Here is a 20520-nt window from a genome sequence, read left to right as displayed (position 1 = left end):
ATATATGGGGCTAGAGTTACTATACTCTTATTAGTATAGAGCACTTCGTACTCATAAGTTGTTTTCAATGATGAAACTTTCGAATCGACGATCAACTCCATTAAATATGATATAAAGTATTTGAAACTCCTAGAAAATAAATTTCGTAATTTTTCGAAATTATAAGAAAGTTCATCAAGCGCGTATAAAATGAACAGTCAAAATCGAACGACGCCTTAAAAATGGATGATCGGATCCTTCAATTTAAGATCGGAGTTATTAATCTTTATCTATGTAGTGAATAAAATTTTTTATTAAAAATTCAACTGATTTCGATTCTTTTACACTGTTAAACTAGCAAATATTCCATACTAGCCGTTAAAAATTGTCAATTTTGTATCCTTTTAATCGTAAGATAAATGATGTCGAAAAATTATAAAATTTAATTTCTAGACGTTTTAATGCTCCAGATAATGTTTAACGGTATGGATTGTCGATTCGCAAGCTCTATCATCGAAAACAACTTATGAGTACGAGGGTGATCGTACTCCTAAAAGTATAGTAGCCGGATTCATATATATATAATTAGGCTGGAATACTATTAATAGTAAAACGCTCTTTTTGCTATCAAGTTTTTAACCCTTGGATGAAAAATTGTAGGGTCGGGATGATATTAGTCGGTTAGAGTTGAGTGGTCCCCCTAGGGTTGAGTGGTCCCCACTGGGTTATAGTATTTAATCCAATGGTAAGAAATAATGAAAAGAGTTGACCCAAAGGCTAAAAAACTATTAGCAACAATGGGATTTTGCTACTAATAGTAGCCAAGTCCAACTCTATATATATATATATATATATATATATATATATATATATAGNAATTTTGCTACTAATAGTAACCAAGTCCAACTCTATATATATATATAGAGAGAGAGAGAGAGAGTAGAGCTAATATACTATCGGAAGTATAGAGGATCTGATACTAAAAATCAAGAATTAAGCATTTGATAAACAAACTCAGAAATTCTCACTATGTTATACGTGAAGCAGGGATGTTGCAAGGATATGCTCCTGCTTGATTCCCAAATCTCTTTATACTAAAAAAAATTATTGTAAATTGTTATTTAGTGCTCCTTCTTGTCAAAAATTCTTGAGAATACATTTTTTAATCTAATCAACTAGTTAGAGAATTTACTAATATTATCCTCGAGCCCTCAAAGGAGAAAAATGTTTCCTCGCTTTCCCACTATCTTTTCTTACCTTGTTTTGGTTTCGGTTTTGGTTTTGTTCAAGTTCGAGAACAAGTGCACTTAAAAAAAAAAAAAAAAAATCTCATTTAACAATTTCAAATATTGTGTGGTTTTTAATTATAGAATTCATTTTCAACAGCATTGACCACTCTACTTTTATCGCACTAAACCCAAGAGGAGAGGATTCATGAACTAGACCTCTTAACCCCCAATCCCTAAGTTAGAACTAGTTATTTATTTTAGGCTCCATTTGAAATTAAAAGGCCAGAGACTGTGTTACGTACTTGCGGTGAAAAAAAATGATAGAAAAATAGTTAATTCGTATATTTTCATAAGTAATATCAAGTTGTGGATATCGCAATGAATCAGTTAGAATATACTTTACCGACCTGTCAAAAGACGGAGATGTATATTTCTATACACTTTATGTATTCCTCGGTACCAAAAAGGACCCTTAATTATCCACATAAAACCGGAAAAACTTAGATAATTTGTAAATTATCACTTGTGTATTATGAATTATATATCACAAAAAAAAAACGAGATGAGAAAGTGTTTTGCACATGTATGGAATTATATATATATTGTCATCCATAGAAATTTATGTACCTTACAATGATAATCCTCTTAATTTATTATAGAATTGTTAGCTAATTTTGTTTTTGATGTTGACGTACGTACTAAGTATAATTATAATCCCTTTCTATTTAAATCTACCTGAATAATTACTAGTTTCAATAATGCAGAGCCAAAAAAAAAATTTGAAACCTAGTACACCATCCAATCACTACAAAGTTTTTTTTTCTTCTTTCTTTCAAATAAAAGATTAATTAATATGATGATCATACATTAGATCTTGATGTATGTATAGAAATAATAACAATTCTTATATCATAATCTAGCATACTTGTTGAAGTCTTAAAACAATATGGTTTTAGTTTGTTTGGGTCTTCTGAGGAATATTAGTATGTTTTCTCTTTAACAGTTGTTGTGCTTAGAAAAAACAAAAGAGTCCTTCTTTCAAGTATAAAAAGATTATATATATATATATATATATATATATATATATATATATATATATATATATATATATATATATATAGTCCGGCTATGGTGCTTGTAAAAGTACCAAGCACTTGATGCTTATAAATTTTTTACTCTTAGATCTTTGCTTTTGATCATTTTTATCCGTTAGATTATATTATTCAACCAACCATCAAATCAACCCTAGGAGGCCCACATCATCCTAACCATACATTTCTTAATTCAAGGACCGAAAACTTACAAACATCAATGGCTTGGTACTTTTAAAAGTATAGAAACTCAATTCTATATATATATGTGTGTGTGTGCGCGCGCGCGTGTGTGTGTGTGCGTGTGTGTGTATTAGAGCTACTATATAAAAATTTGATTTTTAAAAGTTTTTAAATGCTATAGAAAATATTTAACGGCATTGATCGTCAATTCGGAAGCTCTATTATCGAAAATAATTTATGAGTACGAAGGGAATCGTACTCTTAAAAGTATAATAGCCAGACTTTATGTATATATACATCCAACTAAGAAAGCATAAATCGAAGGGATAGAAGAGGCCAAACAAGCTTAGGCATGGTGCTACTTAGGAGAAGAACAGGTGTATATATTATATGTTGAGGAATCTTTCAAAATAGGTGTAGATTTTGGCTTTATTTGCTTCAAAGATTACACTAATTAATACGGAATCGGAATTTAATTATTGTTAAAGTTAGAAAGACAAGAAAAAGGAGTTTGGTACTCTTAAGATGTTTAACTAATTAAATTGTGGGGTTGTTCCATCATTAATTCTTATTTGGCTAATAGGACAAAAACCAGATTAAAAGAGAGTCATTTGTTCTAAGAAGTAAGACACTAAGCCCTCTTTTTCACTCAAAGTATACATGCAAAAGAGTTGACCCATACACTAAATTTTGATTGCTTTACTCGTAAGAGACTCTTTTCCATTTAGTAAATTTGCATTATTTGCTGTTAACATAGTAGATAAAAATATTAATTAGTCATTTTTTTAAATGGAAAAAATTAAATTCTTTCCATCTACGTACATTGAAGTCCGGAAATGGCTTGAGTGAAAAGGGGTGTGAGGTTCGAGTCCCAGGTGGAAATGACTCGAGGTTTTAGATTAATTTCAATCTACGTATCACCGACACAGCTATATATAAGTCTCGCGTATCACTGCCGAATACACGTGTGTTCCTGTTAGACTCGCGTCCAACGGGGACGTGCGACGGACACATCTTCGACGCACGTCCCATAAAAAAAAAAACTTTTTTTTATGCAAATACAATATAAAACGATAAATATTTTAGCTTTTTAATAAATAAATATAATTTTTTTTGACAATATAAATAAATTCTATATGATGAAGAATTTTTTTTCTTAAAATATATGAACTGTCAATAAAAATTTTATTAATTTTTATTCGCACAAGAAATATAATAATATTTTAATTTTATCAGCTGTATCCACACCTTACCTGTGTTCTAATTTTATGTGTCCACAACGTCTTGATCCCAGTTAATGAAAAGAAAACGTACAGATACACACGCAAACAAACAAAAACATTGGTACATCACAAAAATACGGCCACTTTAAACTGCTATATTTGGATATAAATGATTTCTTTTTTATGCCCAAAGAGACTCTCTCTTGAGAGGCTCCTGCACTACATTGGTACCAGGGGAGGAAAAACTCATGAACTGATTTACACCATGAGAGAAACCACTGTGCTGCAACATGAAGTGCTTGTCGTCGTGGTCGTCGTCGTCGTCGATTCCGATCTTTTGTTCGCGCGCAAAGGGAGTCTCCTGCTGCATCTGGACGCACAAAATTTCCGCCTGAGCCATCGCGAGCTGCATCTGAAGCTGCGCGACTTGGTTTTGGAGGTACGAGATCGCCCCGACGCAACCGTAAACCGGATCCCTTACCCTCGCATTCGCCTCGTACACGAGACTGCTCGCGGCATCCCCTCTTTGATGAACCGGAAGTTCCTAAAGAGCGCATATATATATATAATATACGTACGTATACATGATCAGTATGTACGTTTAAATATAGTTGCTGACACGTAATGCATCTGTACATTCGTGCACCGTCTGTCTAGTACTAGTCTCTTTTCATTGAATATGATATATGGACGTGAGAGAGAGAGAGAGAAGAGAGAGACCTGCAACATTTTGCTAACATTGCTGGCACCGAAGACCTTGTGGACGATCGCGAACTTGTGGGGATCGTCGGGAGGGAAATACGGAGCGAAAATGCAATCTTTCGCGCACCGCCTTCGTAACAGCTTGCACGATGCGCAAGGGGAGCTCCCGCCCGTCTTTCGATCCATGCGGTTTCGCGAGGAGATCAGGAGAAGGGGGAAGAGATGAAGAGAGTGGGCTTGCTTATTTATAAAGGAGATTTGGAACCCAGTAATGTAGATTAAGTAATAACAAAAAAGATATAATTAATTAAAAAGTATTAATTATTCAACTAGTGACCATGTCCCCATGCACATTGACCTTATAATTAATGCTGGCCTAGCAATTGTAAGGTGTGAACACTCCTTGTTTTATTTAATTTACGTAATTTAGAACAGAAGCTTCATTGTTATGAAGCATTAAAAGTCAAATGTTACATGGAGTTTTAATATTAATTAAAACTATGCAGTACAATGGGTGCACAGTGCTTTTATGGTCAAATATTTCGTTCGTTCCAACACTGTGCATTACATGTGCAAATTTTACACCGCATGATTATAATTGTTCACACCTTCCGTTTTAATTGTCTAATTATGATTACTAAACTAAAGCAATTTAAAGGTTGTTGTAGAAAGAAAAGAAGTCCAATTTGGTGGTTTGTAATATTGTGGCTAAAAATATCTTTTTTTTTTTACTTTAGAAGATCTATAAAATTTAAAAATACTTTCAATTTTTTCTTCTTTTATATTATAAAATTGTGATGTGAATCGCTATTAATTGAAGCATGCAGTTACAATTAATATAGCATTTGTAATTGCATGCTTCTGCTGTGGCGGTTTCCACCGCAACTTTATAATATAAAAGGAACAAAGATTGAAATTAGATTTTGATTTCTTTTTTTTTATATATTTTGGGGGTGGGAGGGTATTGCAAAACATAAATTGATGATTTTAGCCATTACATTGCCAAATTACGCCTAAGAGCCTTTTTGGGCTGCTTCTGCTTCTGTTTGGCTTCACTAGTAGTCTCTAATAGAAATGCAGCATAAAGCAAATAAGAGATTCTGGATCTCAAAAGCAGAAAGTACTCCAGAGTGTGTTTATATATATATATATATATATATATATATATATATATATAGAGCTAGGCTACTATACTATCGGTAGCACGGAGCGCTCCGTGCTACCAAGTTGTTTTCGATGATGTGGCTTCCAAATCGACGATCGCACCGTTAGAGTTGATCTACACTATTGAAAGTATTTAGAAACTAAATTTCACAATTTTCGATATCAATTTACCTATCAAACAAGTAGGCCTAAAATTGAACGCTGAAAATAAAAAATCTCATAAAAAAATGATGATAAAAGATTTAAATTCAAGATCAGATATATTGATCTTATTCTAAATAGTGAAAGAATTTTCTATAAAATTTTCATCCGGCATTTGGATTGTTTTACACACGTTAAACTCACAAACACACCACATCGGCCATTGAAATTGTCAATTTTGAGATCTTTTGATCACTAGTCAAATGATGTCGAAAAATTGAAATTTAGTTTCCAAATACTTTCAATAATGTAGATCAAGTCTAACGGAGCCGATCGTCGATTTGAAAGCCGCATCATCGAAAACACACTTGGTAGGCACGGAGCGCTCCGTGCTACCGATAGCATAGTAGCCGGACTCTAATATTATATATATATATAATATATATATATTATATATAATTAGGCTGGAATATTATTAATAGTAAAAACGTTCTTTTCTCTATCAAGTTTTAACCCTTGGATGAAAAATTGTATGGTCAGGATGATATTAGTCGGTTAGAGGTGAGTGGTCCCCCTAGGGTTGAGTGGTTTCCACTGGTTATAGTATTTAATCAATGGTTAAAATAATGAAAAGAGTTGATCCAAAGGCTAAAAAACTGGTAGCAACAAAAATTTTGCTACTAATAGTAGCCCAGTCCAACTATATATATATATATATATATATATATATATATAAATATGAGCTCCTATACTTTTAAAAGTATCAAGTTACTGGTGCTTGTAGATTTTAGCCCTTGAATTAAGGGATGTGCGGTTAGGATGATGTGGCCCCTAGGGTTGAGTGGTGGTTGGTTGAATAGTATAATCTAATGGTTAAAAAATGATTAGAGAAGTAGATCTAACGGTAAAAAAATTTACAAGCACCAATACTTTTTGCTTTTACAAGCACCGTAGCCGGACTCTATAATATATATATATATAATATATAATATATATATATATATATATATATATGAGTGAGGTTACTATGCTTCGTGAAGTTCGGAACCTTCCGTCCTTCCAGGTCATTTTCATGTTGCAACTTTCGAACCGTCGATCGGCTCCGTTAAACTTAATCTAGAGTATTTGAAGTACCTAGAAAATAAATTATGCAATTTTTCGATATATTTGCCTAGTGAACGAAGGGGCTCAAAATCACGGCTGAAAATAAAATCTTACAAAACGTGATAATATGACTAAAATTTAAATCAAAGATATTGATCTTATTTTATATAGTATAAAATTTTCTATCAAAATTTTACGTGATTTGGATATTTCTAACCCGTTAAACTTGGCAAACGGCTCACTACGGTCATTAAAATTATTGATTTTGAACCCCTTCGATAACTAGGCAAATGATATCAAAAAATCATAAAATTTATTTTTTAGGTACTTCAAATACTCTAGATCATGTTTAACGGAGCCGATCGACGATTCGAAGGTCGCAACATCGAAAACTACCTGGAAGCACGGAGGGCTCTATGCTTCTAGAAGCATAGTAGCCTCACACACACACACACACTATATATATATATATATATATATATATAAATAAAAGAAATATATAACGCAACACAGAAGCGTTTAAGTAAGAAGGACCGAGTCGACGGCCACCGGAATCGTGAAAGGGACGGCGACTCATGCCGGTGGAGACATCTCGATCCTCGGTTTGCTTCAAAGCTTAGTTTAGCTCTCACGTTCTCCATTGACCTTCTCCATCCTTTTGCACAAGCCTCTCTCCTCTCACGTTGTGGGAGATAAAACGCTCATTAATTACATAGACTTTAAGAGGTTAAAAAAATAAATAAATAAGTTAAGCATACATAATATATTCATACATATATATATATAAAATATAAAATTACATATTTGGAAGCCACATCATTGAAAACAACTTGATAGCACAAAGGCCTCTGTACTACCGATAGTATACTAGCCTAATTCTATATATATATATAGAGAGAGAGAGAGAGTAGGGTTACTATACTATTAATCTATTATGAGTATAGAGCACTTCATACTCATAAGTTGTTTTGATGATGAAGCTTTCGAATCGACGATTCACTTCGTTAAATATGATCTAGAATATTTGAAACTTTTAGAAAATAAATTTCGTAATTTTTCGAAATCATAATAAAGTCCATCAAGCGGGCATAAAATGAACGATCAAAATCGAACGTTGTCTTAAAAATGGATGATCAGATCTTTCAATTTAAGATCAGAGTTACTGATCTTTATCTAGATAGTGAATAGAATTTTCTATAAAAATTCAACCTATTCGGATTCTTTTGCACCATTAAACTAGCAAGTATTCCATACCGGCTGTTAAAAATTGTCAATTTTGTGAGCTTTTGATCGAAAGGTAAATGATATCGAAAAATTATGAAATTTGATTTCTAGATATTTCAAATGCTCTAGATAATGTTTAACGGTATAGATCGTCGATTCAGAAGCTTTATCATCGAAAATAACTTATGAGTACGAGAGTGATCGTACTCATAATAGTATAATTGCCGGACTCTCTCTCTCTCTCTCTATATATATATATATTTTATAAATATAGGTTTGGACTTTGGAGACAATGGGAAGGCTACTACTACGTCTATGGAGAGTGAGAGAAGGGCTCGACATGAATGTTTGTTGGTAGGCATTCACGTGGTCACGTCTCTCTATTTATATATTACGACATTTATATAATTTCTAATTAGTTCCTAAGTAAGTTCCTAAGTAAGTTTAATTAGGAGGGGGTGAATTAAACAAATGGGGACAAAGTAGTGAGTCATAACACGGAAATTTGTTGGCTAGCTAGTGACTATCCTATAAGAACTGGGCCCCACAACCAAAAGAACCAATCAGGTGAGAGAATAATTTAGTTGGGTCCCACCATTATTTGGACCGACGCGGGGGGCCAAATTCTCAAAATTATGATTAGAAATGGTAAACTTTAAGCTTGTTTGGTTTAAGGATGGAATTGAAATGAATAATAAAATGGAAATGAATTGGAATGGTAATTGGAATGGCTCACTCTTCTAAGACGTTTGGTTTATTTGTGAATTGGGAATTTGAATGAGTTATTTATATTTTATTGTTTGGTTCGTATAAATTAAAAAAATTATAAGATACTATAATACTAATTTTACTCTCAAATATAAATTTATATTATTTAAAATTTATGAAAAATATAATACTATTCTCTAATACATTTTCCAAAAAAAATATTAAATTTATTTTTAAAAACTTTTATTAATGTGGGTTAGGGATAGGGTTTTGAGAGAGGATAGGTTTTCTTTTCTTTTTTTTCTTTTTTTTCTTTTTTTTTTTATGAGAAAGGGGTGAAAAGAATGAGGGTGAGATGGTCACATGGGCTTCGAGAACTTAGTGGACTTTTGGAATGAAATCTCAATCCGGACTAGAAGACCGGAATCAAGTTGAAGGCTAATGGGTCATTCCCATTCCAGTCCGGAATAGAAATCCCAAACCGATTCATGCGAACCAAACAAAATTAACCGGATTTGATCAAATCGATTCCCATTCCATACCCAAAATGGATGAACCAAACAAGCCCTTACCATTCCGGTAGTTTCACACTTTCTAACTTTAGTATCTTATAATTTAAAATGTATCAAATTAGTACCATATAGCTTTATTTTTTTTCTTTTCGTCAGCTCCTCCATTAATATTTTGTTAAATTATAGACAAAAAACTTCAGATACCACTTCTAGGTTTATTGAATATTCACTTTAGTATCATTTAGTTTTAATTTTGTCACTGATTTAACGAAAAAAAATTAGTGGAATGGATAATAAAAAGAAAAAAATAAAATCACAAGGTACTAAATTGATACACTTTAAACCACATGATACTAAAGTGAGAAAGTACGAAATCATATGGGTAGTATTTGAAGTTTTTTCTTAAAAAAATATATCAGATAAATCAAAGGATAGAGGATTTTATTTCATGTAAGTTGAAAAAAGTTAAGTTAAAATATAGAAAATTTTCTTGTAGATATTTTTTTTAAAAAAAAATTATATTTTGTTCTTTTAAAATTTTAAAAATATTTTCAGAGTGGTATGGCTTTAATGGAGAGAACAAATGATCAAATTATCTTTTTTTGTAAGAAAAATAATAATTTTTTAATATATTTTTGTTATTATAAAAAATATTTTTGATATAAATTATAAAAAATAAACGAAGTATAATAATGAAACGCTAATGGAAGGGGATTAATGCAACAACTTGAAATATTGAGAAGGTATAATATATATTTTTGAATATTAGAGAGAAAAAGTAAAAGAATAGCTATTTATAAAAAAAAATTTGTATATATAACTTCATCAAAAAGTTATTCTAATAAGTTATTCATTCTTATTCTAAAATTCGTGCTGCACTTTTCTCCGCTCTCAGTTGCTTTTTTGCCTCTTTTTTCGTCCTGCACTATTTTTATAATTTTTTATTATTTTTAACAAGATAACTAAGTATGATTTTGATTATTTTTGGAAATAATAATATGTCAAATCAAATGCAAATTTTTTTTATATTTCTCTCTATTCTAAAACATTGATTACTCAAAAAATAAAAATATTTACTCCTTCAAATATTATCTCACTACCAACCGCACTCTATTATAAGTGTTACTATGGTTTCCCCAAGATGCCGTTATTATAAACTTTTTATTATGTTAGCATGCAAAATATGATAGATTTTGATTATTCATGTATACATTTGTCACCACATTACCAATTTAATAGACACCCTTTGTTGGGAAATTCAAAATTAAGCTTGTCTTAAAAAAGCAAATAGTGACAGGTAGGTCTTCTTAAAAAAGCAAATACTCACAATGTTGGAATGAAAAAGGGTGAAGATGGCGGTTCATTGCCAGAGGTTTTGGGACTGTTAGAGCCACTAGGAGACGTCAACAATTTTTGCCGCTAAAAAATTGGCTATCTCAGTACAGCCCAACTTATTCATCGGATATTCTTAAGTGACGATGGACCTCCAACTAAATATTTACGGTTAAGTCGCTATACGATTTTATAACAGATGCAGGCCAGAGGGTTTCTATGTACGATTACCTATGGGGTTTAAAAATGCCGACCAAAATTAAAATCTTCATTTGGATCTTGCTTCGCAAGAGATTACTTACAAAAGACAGATTGATTAGTTTAGGGTACCACGTAGACCAACAGTGCATTTATTGTGCGGTGTTTACAGAAAGCTGCGACCACCTTTTCGGCCTCTGTGTATTTGTCAGATTTATTACACTATGCGAGGGAGGCACTGACATAAGCGAACTGGACGTGGAGGATGTACGGCGATTATGGATAGAAACATCTAGCATCCCCAATGTTGCGACAAGATCCAAGAGTCTAACCCGCTTGGCGGCAATCTAGTGGGTCATATGAACTGAACGCAATAATACAATTTTTCGTGGAATGCTTCCCAACGTAAGACGGGCTGTGAATCGCGTCAGGACATTAACGAAGGACTGGACTGAAGTTACGTGAATTGGACGATCTCTATCCCTCCCTCCGCTGTTTTTTTAGTTTTTTAAGTTTATTTTTGGATTTTTTGTTGTTTATTTTTGGGTTTCTCTTATTTGGTTTCCGTGGTTTTTCTTTTCCGTCTTTTGTAGGAGGCCTCAGCTGCTTTCATTATATAAGCTTAGTTCATTCCGCTTAATGAATGAAGCAGGTAGCAAGCTACCTCTTTCTCAAAAAAGACATGTAGGCCTTCTTTGAATGCGTATATATTTTTTTCAGATTACTCAATAACTTATTCATCTAACGATTGTGGTTACTAATCGTATTAAGTGATTAGTGAGAAGCATCCCAACCATTGAATGGTTTGCGTGTAAGATATATATTCTATTCTGAATGTACAAATAATGTTTGTCAATTAACAAGACAAAAACATTAACTAATATTCCAAATAATTCCACTTAGACCTTCAACATATGTATGCATTTTCCTTTTTGTTGGTTAGCATTTATGAGTGCAGGGTCTATAAAATACTTACCAGTAAGTGACAAAAGAATAGGTCCTTTTTCTTTTTCTTTTTCTTTTTTTTTTTTTCCTTGTCTTTTCTTTAATTTTGCTTGGGAGACATTGGGACTATAAAATAAACTGTGCTCAAGATGCATAAGTGGACCTAAGTGACACTAATTGAGGAATCATTGCATTAATGAATCTTGTCCTATCATCTTTTATTAAGCTATTTTTTATGACAAAAATATAAAATTAATCTTACCTGCCTACTGTGTTTAAATTAATAGGTGAACAAACAAAACAACATGGTAAAACCACTTAAATGTGATCTGACAACAGATTTTCAGGCCAAGGAATTGTCATAAGAAGAGTGTTTTTGGGAGAGGTGAAGGGGTTGAAATTTGAATCACCACATGTTTGTGTGGAAAACTTTTCTACCAGTCATATGATCAACCAGCTATGCATTCAATGCCCTCACATGACTCCAAATGACACCTCTTATATATCTTTCTTTTCCTTCTACATTAGAATCTGAAGCACCAAATTTGAACTTCTATTTTAGAAGCTCAATTTCTCAATTTCGCTTTCCACTATAACAGAAGTACATTTTTTTCTTTGATAAACACTATTTTACTGCATGTTGCTGCTAAAAGCAGAGGCAGAAGCAGAACAAAGGGCCTCTTTAATCCTTATTTTATAGGCGAAAATGTTACGAGTCTTTTATCTTTCTTCCAATCCTAAGCATTAGGGGAAAGAAAAACTCCTTCAAATGAGAACAAGTTAAGGCTAGGGAAAGAACACATTTTCTCACCTAGGAGGGGTACGTGGAGAGGAAAACAACATGCTGCATCTGATGTAGACATTGAATATATATATATATATATATATAGAGAGAGAGAGAGTCTGGCTACTATACTCTTATGAGTATTATCGGCTTTGTTCTCATATCGGCTTTGTTCTCATAAGCTGTTTTCAATGATAGAATTTTTAAATCGACGATTCATACCGTTAAATATTATCTAGAGTATTTAAAATTTTTAGAAATCAAATTTTATAATTTTTTGACATCATTTATCTTACAATCAAAAGATCTCAAAATTGACAATTTTTAATGGCGACATGAGATACTTGCTAGTTTAACGGTGTAAAAAAAAGGGAATCGATTGAATTTTTGATAAAAAATTCTATTCATTATCTAGATAAAGGCCAATAGCTCCGATCTTAATTGAAGGATCTAATCATCCATTTTTAGGACGCCGTTGAATTTTGACCGTTCATTTTCTACCCGCTTGATGAAATTTATTATGATTTCGAAAAATTACGAAATTTATTTTTAGAAGTTTTAAATACTCTAAATCATATTTAACGGAGTGAATCGTCGGTTCGGCAGCTCCATCATTAAAAACAACTTATGAGTACAAAAGAATCTATACTAATAAGAGAATATAGTCGCCCTACTCTATATATATATATATATATATATAGNCCTTTTTTATATAGGGATAATATCTAATATACCTTTTAAAACTTAACAAATATCTTTTTATCCATATAGGACCAAAATACTCTAGTTGATTTTAAAAAATAATTCTTCAAATATTTTTATTTTTTTTAGGGTTTACTAATGGGATTGAATTTTAGAAGGATATATTGATAATTTCAGAGTAAATTTGAACATTTTGAATACTAGTCACGAGTTATATATAGGGAGAGAGAGAGAGAGAGAGTTTGACTGGGCTACTATTAGTAGCAAAATTCTATTGTTGCTATCAGTTTTTTAGCCTTTGGATCAACTCTTTTCATTATTTATAACCATTGGATTAAATACTATAACCCAGTGGGGACCACTCAACCCTAGGGGGACCACTCAACTCTAACCAACTAATATCATACTGACCCTATAATTTTCATCCAAAGATTAAAAACTTGATAGCAAAAGAAACGTTTTACTATTAATAGTATTCCAACCTAATTCTATATATATATATATATATATATATATATACAACCATTCTTGGAAGATTCCCTTGGACTAATAATTCTTTGCTTGAGTTGAAGGTACCTACAAGGGGTGTGGAAGTATTATAGGGATTTGACGTTGGCATTTGTGATCTCTATAGAGCTTTTTAAGTCTTCAGGTGAAGTGTGAAACAATTAAGCTGAGGACACGAGCATTCAAAAGCTGGAGCATGAGTGACCAGATACAATACATTTGGTGCCAGCTTAATCATTACTGGATCCAGGCCAAAATTCCACATTGACTGAACCAGGGTGATAGAGTGCGAGCCCAGACAAGTTGCAATCAAGCAGCAGAAAATGAAAATTTGATTTTGAAGCTGCTTGAGAATGAAGGATTTAAATACATGCTCAATATTCGCAAATAAACGGGAGGTTTCGAAATGTGAGAGATATCATACAAAGCTGTTATATATGATTGTGTATGTATGGCAAACCAAAACAAGTTGTGTATGATTGTACTGAATACATGCGATTAGAGCCGCGTTTACGGAGTGCAACCGCGAAAAAGTGAGAATTCGAGAAAGCTCTGAATCGAGTAGATCTGCGCCGAGGGCCGTGAGCGGGCCGCACTGCTAGGCCAAACGAGGCCAAGTTGCATTAGGAGGAAATAATGAGAGTCAAGGAGACAAGGCCAATATTTGGTAGCTCCAGATGTGAGTTCAGATTTGACCGTAAGTAGGAAACTACTCCCTAATTTTTCTTGTAAGATTGCAGGACTGACTCTTCCCACAAATTTTGTCCCAATCAGAGAGAGAAGAGAAAAATATCATGTTTCATATATAACGCCAATAGTTTCATATTGGATGAAAAACTGATTCTGATTAGAATATATAAGGCTTACACGCTAGTAATAATAACTAGACTTAGTTTGAACCCGACAAGAACGTCAGGGTTTGACGGGGGGGGGGGAGGGATTTTCAGTTCCATCATGTGTATGATATTGCATAAATAAAAGTGAGAAGCAATGCTCGGCTAAAACATTGTTTCCTAAAATTCAATCAATTGTAATACACAACAAGCGCCTGTTTGGTTATGAATATTTTATTTTATATATCTCGTTTATTTACTCAAACAATAGAAGATAACCAATAAATATGGAGAATAAAAAAGAAGTCCCTAGCTATATGCAGAGTATTAGCCATCTACAACTGTTGTCAAGGATAAGTTTTTTAAAGTGAATGGCAGGAATTTGTCCACTTTGTTTATTTAAAAAATAAACTCAATAAAAAAAATAAAATAATTAAACTTTAAATTTAAAATTTTAAGTATCAATCACCAAATTTCTGATTATTTATAAAAGACAAGTTAATTTTATTGTAAAACTATTATACTTTTGGAAGTATAAAAAACTTGATATTTCTAACTTTTCAACCTTTCGATTAATCATTTTGGCCATTTTTAATTTTTGAATTAATAATATTATTTTAGGAGGACTGAACCACTCAATTCAGAGAAAAATTATTACCAGTCCAATCGTACAATGTTTGATTCAAAGGCTGAAAAGTCGAAAGCACTAATTTTTTACTTTGAAAAATAGTAATTCTATTCTAATTTTATATTATCTATATAATTATAAGTTGCAGACATTTTTATGTGAGATAATTGTGACCGAGAAAAAATTGTCGTGTAGAAGAGGGGACGTGGCAAAGAGAGCGAGAGTTGTGGATTTTTCGAGAGTTCACGGGAGATTCTCCACAGAGTGCGTGAGCCCTCCACGCGCCTCGTCAAACGTAAAGGTCGTCCTCCACCCGCGTGTCAACTTGCCCTTGGGTGTCTCCATTCGCTTATCTTGTTCCTCCCCGGTCACCACCTTCACCAGTTCCACTTTCAAAAGATTTGTGCTGGAATCCTATCAGTAGCAAATGAATTCTGTTGCTATCTATTTATTTTTAATAATAAAAGCCTTCAAATCGATGAACGGCATTGTTGAGCATAATCTATACCATTTGAAGTATTTCAAAACCAAGTTTTAAATCTTTTCGAGATTATTGCTCTAATGATCAGAGTGTTTTAAAATTTGTAATTTTAATGGTAAATATAAGGCGTTTTCTTGTTTAAAGGTATAAAACAATCCAAATCAATTGGATTTTGAATAGAAAATTTTTAAAACTATTTAGAACAAACTCTATACTCTCGATCTTGATTACAAAATTTCTATCATCATTTTTTAGAGGATATGCGTTTTCAGCCGTTCATTTTTATATCCACTTGATGGATAGAGAACAATATCAGAAAAGTATAAAATTTGATTTATAGATACTGCAAGTGGTATAGATCATGTTCAACAGTGCCGATCGTCGATTTGGAAGCTCCATCATAAAAAATAAATAGGTCACAATAGAGTCCGTTTGTTACCGATAGTATTCAATTTATATAAAAATATAAATAAAATGAATAGCATAGATTTTTTAGAAAAAGGACAAATACATTTACATGGGAGTTTGAATACAATTAATAAATTTCATCAATGTATTAATTTTTTTTTTTGTATGATCAATTTCTCACTATATCAATTATTTAATTAGACCAAAAGTGTTGCCTTTTGTTCCAATATTGCGTTTGTTTGCTCAAATGTGGAGAAGAGTAAAATAATTGTCGCTCATAAATATTTACTTTTGTTGCTTGGTGTATTATCCCTTCATCTTTAGATGAAACTCAAACTTCTAAAAAATCACATAGGTCGAAATTAATTTTTAAAAAATAAAAAAATAAAAAAATATGTAAATCTATCTTTCACACATCTAGTTTTTTACGTCATTCATTTTCTACCAGCTTGCCAAACAAATTATAAAATTGAGAAAACTATAGTTCTAAAATTATATAAACAAATAACGAAAAAAAAAAAAAAATTTTTACTTAAACTTTAATTCATTCGAAGTCTACCTCTATCTAAACTTCCTCTAAACAGATAGAGCTATAAAGCTAGTTGGTCACTTCATGTGGATTCTTTGAATTGCACATACAAGTCAATTAAATCTAAATAAATCACATATGCTAGCACATAATTCACAATACGCACTCAAAGAAGAACTAAGAAAAAAAAAGTGAAATAAAAAAAAAGAGGGTGATCATAATAGTAACAAATAATATGTTCAGAATGATAATATATAGTTTTGTTAAAATTATGTGAAAAAAGTATTTCTTAGAATAGCGGAATGATATATATTTTAAGTAAGAAAATTAAATTTTAAATTTTATTTTGCACGAAAATAGGTAAACATCATGCATACACCTAATAATAGCCAGCAAATAATTCAACAAAAATGAAAATATTAGTTTATGAACTTAAAACTTTTAAAATTTTAGATATACCATTTCAATTATCCGCAATTTTTTTTTTAAAAAATAATAAATCTATCTCTAAAAAAAAAAAAAAAAAAATCTAAAAAGCTGCCCACGTTGAAGAAACTTTGTGCCGCAGGAATATCTCACACTCTCCAATCCAAAGATAAGATATTTAAAATTATCGCCGTTCAGAGACCACGTGTTCCCCACACGCGCAATCCACCTCATCAAATCCCCACCGTCCACGTGTCGCGCATCCACACCCCCTCTGATCTCTATATTTACCCTCTCCCACCACTCATTCCTCCTCACCCCTCTCTACTCAAATTTTCCCATTTCTCCTCTCTCCCTCTCTCTCTCTCTCTCTCTCTCTCTCTCTCTCTCCACCATGCTTCTTAGGGCTCCTCCCTCTCTCTCCCTCCTCTCCCCCTCCGTCGATCCCTCTCCTCCCTCCTCCGCCGCCGCCGCCGCCGCCATTGTTGGCCCCCTCTCCTCCTCCGCCTCGTCGTCTTCGCTGAGCTCTGCGTTGAGGCTTCGTCGAGGGACGGCGAAGAATGGGTCCGTGGTGGTCGCCGCCGCCGCCCCCAACTCCAGTAACCGCGCCATCACCGGCGTGCTCTTCGAGCCCTTCGAGGAGCTCAAGAGCGAGCTCGCTCTCGTTCCCCAGGCCCTCGATCAATCCCTCGCTCGCCACAAGTACGCCGACGATTGCGAGGCCGCGATCAATGAACAGATCAAGTAATATCTCCTTCTTTGTCTTTGTTTGGGATCTGTTATTTTTGTGATTTTAAGTTCAATTTTTAAATTAAATGCTGATATATTCATTTTACTCTCAAAGCTTTAGATTCAAATAGAATTAGTATTTTGTGGGGGTAAATTTGTTTTGTTGCATGTTGCCGTGTGATTTCGCATAATGTTGATTTATATCACTACAAATGATGCTTATTGAATAGTTTTATACCGTATGGATTTACTTTAGGTAGAAAATAAGTTGATATCATGACAAATAGCGGAATATGATTAAAGAGGACACTACTATGATATGGCGTATTTTGTGTGATGTGGTTTCCAATGCTTTCTCTTGATTGTAAGATCTGTAAAGTGAAATTCAATTGATGGATTTGGCTTGTGGCGTTATACTGCAGTGTGGAGTATAATGTTTCGTATGTTTACCACGCCATGTTCGCCTACTTCGATCGGGATAATGTTGCTCTGAGAGGACTTGCCAAGTAAGTTTGAAGAAATTCGCGACTCTAATTTTGTTCTGCTTATTTGAATGATATAACTAGTCTTTAATTTTGTGCTCTCATGTTTCAGTTTCTTCAAGGAATCAAGTGATGAGGAGCGTGAACATGCTGAGAAATTTATGAAATACCAGGTTTTTTGCCCATGATCATAATTTTCGTCCTATTAGGAGTTTGATTCATTGTTGTTTTCAACTTTTGATAACTAAGATTGCGTTGCTGTCCTTACAGAACAAACGCGGAGGCAGAGTGAAGTTGCAGTCGATAGTGATGCCTTTAACTGAGTTTGATCATCCAGAGAAAGGCGATGCATTGTACGGTGAGTTTCTTCTTCTATATTTTGTTTTTATCAAGTTACCAAATATTCTGGATTCTCTGTGGTCATGGACATTTCTCGGTCATGATTGGTTACATGAAATTTTCTAGTGTTTTCGTTGAATAATTGAAAGTGTTGAGGTATTCTCAAAGGAGATGTATTGAATGTGTAGATTAGGATCAATGATCCAGGTGTTCAAATCAGACAAGTTATTAAGTTGCGGCCTTCACACCATGCGTCTTACTTCTATTTGGTGCGCCACATATTTATCTTCAAAAATCGCTGCTTTTCGTTTATGTTAGAACATTACGAAAAGGAGGAATGGGAAAAGAAGAGTAATTATTAACGTGGGGATTAAAGTGTGATTGATAATATACTACAAATTAAAGTTATTGGGGTTTTAACTTTTAAGAATGGATTCTTTATGGTAGTTTCTGTGATGGGGGATGCCACCTCTATGGGTTGTCCAAGTATTATGCTGACACGATGCCATATCGCGGAACAAGGCTTTTTTGTTGTCATTAAGATTATCGCTTTACTCAAGAACACCTTTATGCTGTCATTTAACTCTTATTTTTTTTAAGTACGTGCTATGTCAACATCATTGTTAGAATATAATCAAATACTAAATTATTTTCTTATTTCAGCAATGGAATTGGCTTTAGCTCTTGAGAAGCTGACAAATGAGAAGCTCCTCAATTTGCACAGCGTAAGTGATCCCTGTTGACTGATCTATACGGTCGACCCTCAACAATTGTTTCCAAAAATTCACTGAATTTGTATTGGTTTGCTTAAACACATGTTAATATCTGTTATATGGATGAATAGGTAGCAGGAAGGTGCAATGATCCTGAGATGCAATCATTCATTGAAAGCGAATTTCTAGAGGAGCAGGTAAAACCATTGTTTCCTTAACACTGTATAATTAACACTGAATTTGAGTGACGCGAAGAGATTTTGTTCTCTTGTATTTCTATATCAGTGTGCTCCCTCATATATACTAGTACCGTAATTATCGGCTGATGGTGTTTATGCTTTTCTTTTCTGTTCAGGTGGAAGCCATTAAGAAGATCTCTGAATATGTCGCTCAGCTGAGAAGGGTCGGGAAAGGACATGGTGAGGCCTCATGAAATGCGTTCTGCTTTTCCACTAAAAGTGTAATTTTCTTTTCATGGTTCTTACACAAAATTTGTGTAATTTGCGTGCAGGAGTCTGGCATTTTGATCGGATGCTTCTCCACGAAGAAGGAAATGGTGCCGCGTGATGCGAAAGGAAATGAATTTTTCATGGTTCTAGCCCCACTAATGTTTTCTTGTAGTCATCTTTTGCAGTAATATTAGAGTTGAGGAGTCGTCATGAACCAACTCGTTATAATGTGCTTGTACCTTCTTTGTTTGCGTTCTTAATTTCTCGTGCTTTGGAAGTTGCAGATTGGTTAGGATGATCTGCTTGAGCTATGTACTAATCTGATTTTGATGTTGGTGTCTTGTAAGTGTAATAAAAATGCTACTCGAGTAGATAATGTGGATATCGGTTGAGATTATAAATGCCATTTCTTGTAGTACTTTGCATTATTATTATAGTCTCTCTCTTTTTTCGTTTTTTTTTTTTTTTGATCTACCCTTTCGATTGCAATATTTTCCTTCTAACCTCTGACTTTGGGCTCGGCCCAACTTGTGTGCTTGGGCTAAATCCGATCCGTCTCGGCCCAAGAGTTGTTTTTCTACAACACGATTGTGAGTAACACATGTGGGCCCATCTACCACGTGGGTCCATTTGAAAGCCACGTGTCGCTCAGTTTCTTGGTTTACTCTACTCGTTGCTACATTTCGCTTTAAGAAAAGAAAAGAAAAGATCGTGATTAGGATTGGAGAGCCATAGTGGGTTATTAGTTTCGGGCTTGGTGGCGATTTTTGAGCTT

General features: G+C 33.4%; 2 protein-coding genes across 2 annotated transcripts; one reads left to right on the top strand and one right to left on the bottom strand.

The window, feature by feature from the left end:
• On the bottom strand, positions 3772–4609 carry LOC109719748 (LOB domain-containing protein 12-like). Its single transcript, XM_020246555.1, has 2 exons — positions 4426–4609; positions 3772–4249 (listed from the first exon to the last, which is right to left on the bottom strand). Exons 1-2 carry the CDS (start codon positions 4591–4593, stop codon positions 3887–3889), a joined length of 531 nt encoding a protein of 176 aa, XP_020102144.1. The 5' UTR covers positions 4594–4609; the 3' UTR covers positions 3772–3886.
• On the top strand, positions 17413–20174 carry LOC109719039 (ferritin-3, chloroplastic-like). The gene is made up of 8 exons (XM_020245532.1): positions 17413–17777; positions 18185–18268; positions 18357–18417; positions 18515–18602; positions 19247–19308; positions 19428–19493; positions 19652–19715; positions 19808–20174. Exons 1-8 carry the CDS (start codon positions 17428–17430, stop codon positions 19861–19863), a joined length of 831 nt encoding a protein of 276 aa, XP_020101121.1. The 5' UTR covers positions 17413–17427; the 3' UTR covers positions 19864–20174.

Source organism: Ananas comosus, linkage group 13, assembly GCF_001540865.1.
Source record: "Ananas comosus cultivar F153 linkage group 13, ASM154086v1, whole genome shotgun sequence".
Classification (NCBI taxonomy): Eukaryota; Viridiplantae; Streptophyta; class Magnoliopsida; order Poales; family Bromeliaceae; genus Ananas; species Ananas comosus.
The sequence above is the reverse complement of the archived record's forward strand: the minus strand, read 5'-3'. Positions and strand labels throughout refer to the sequence as shown.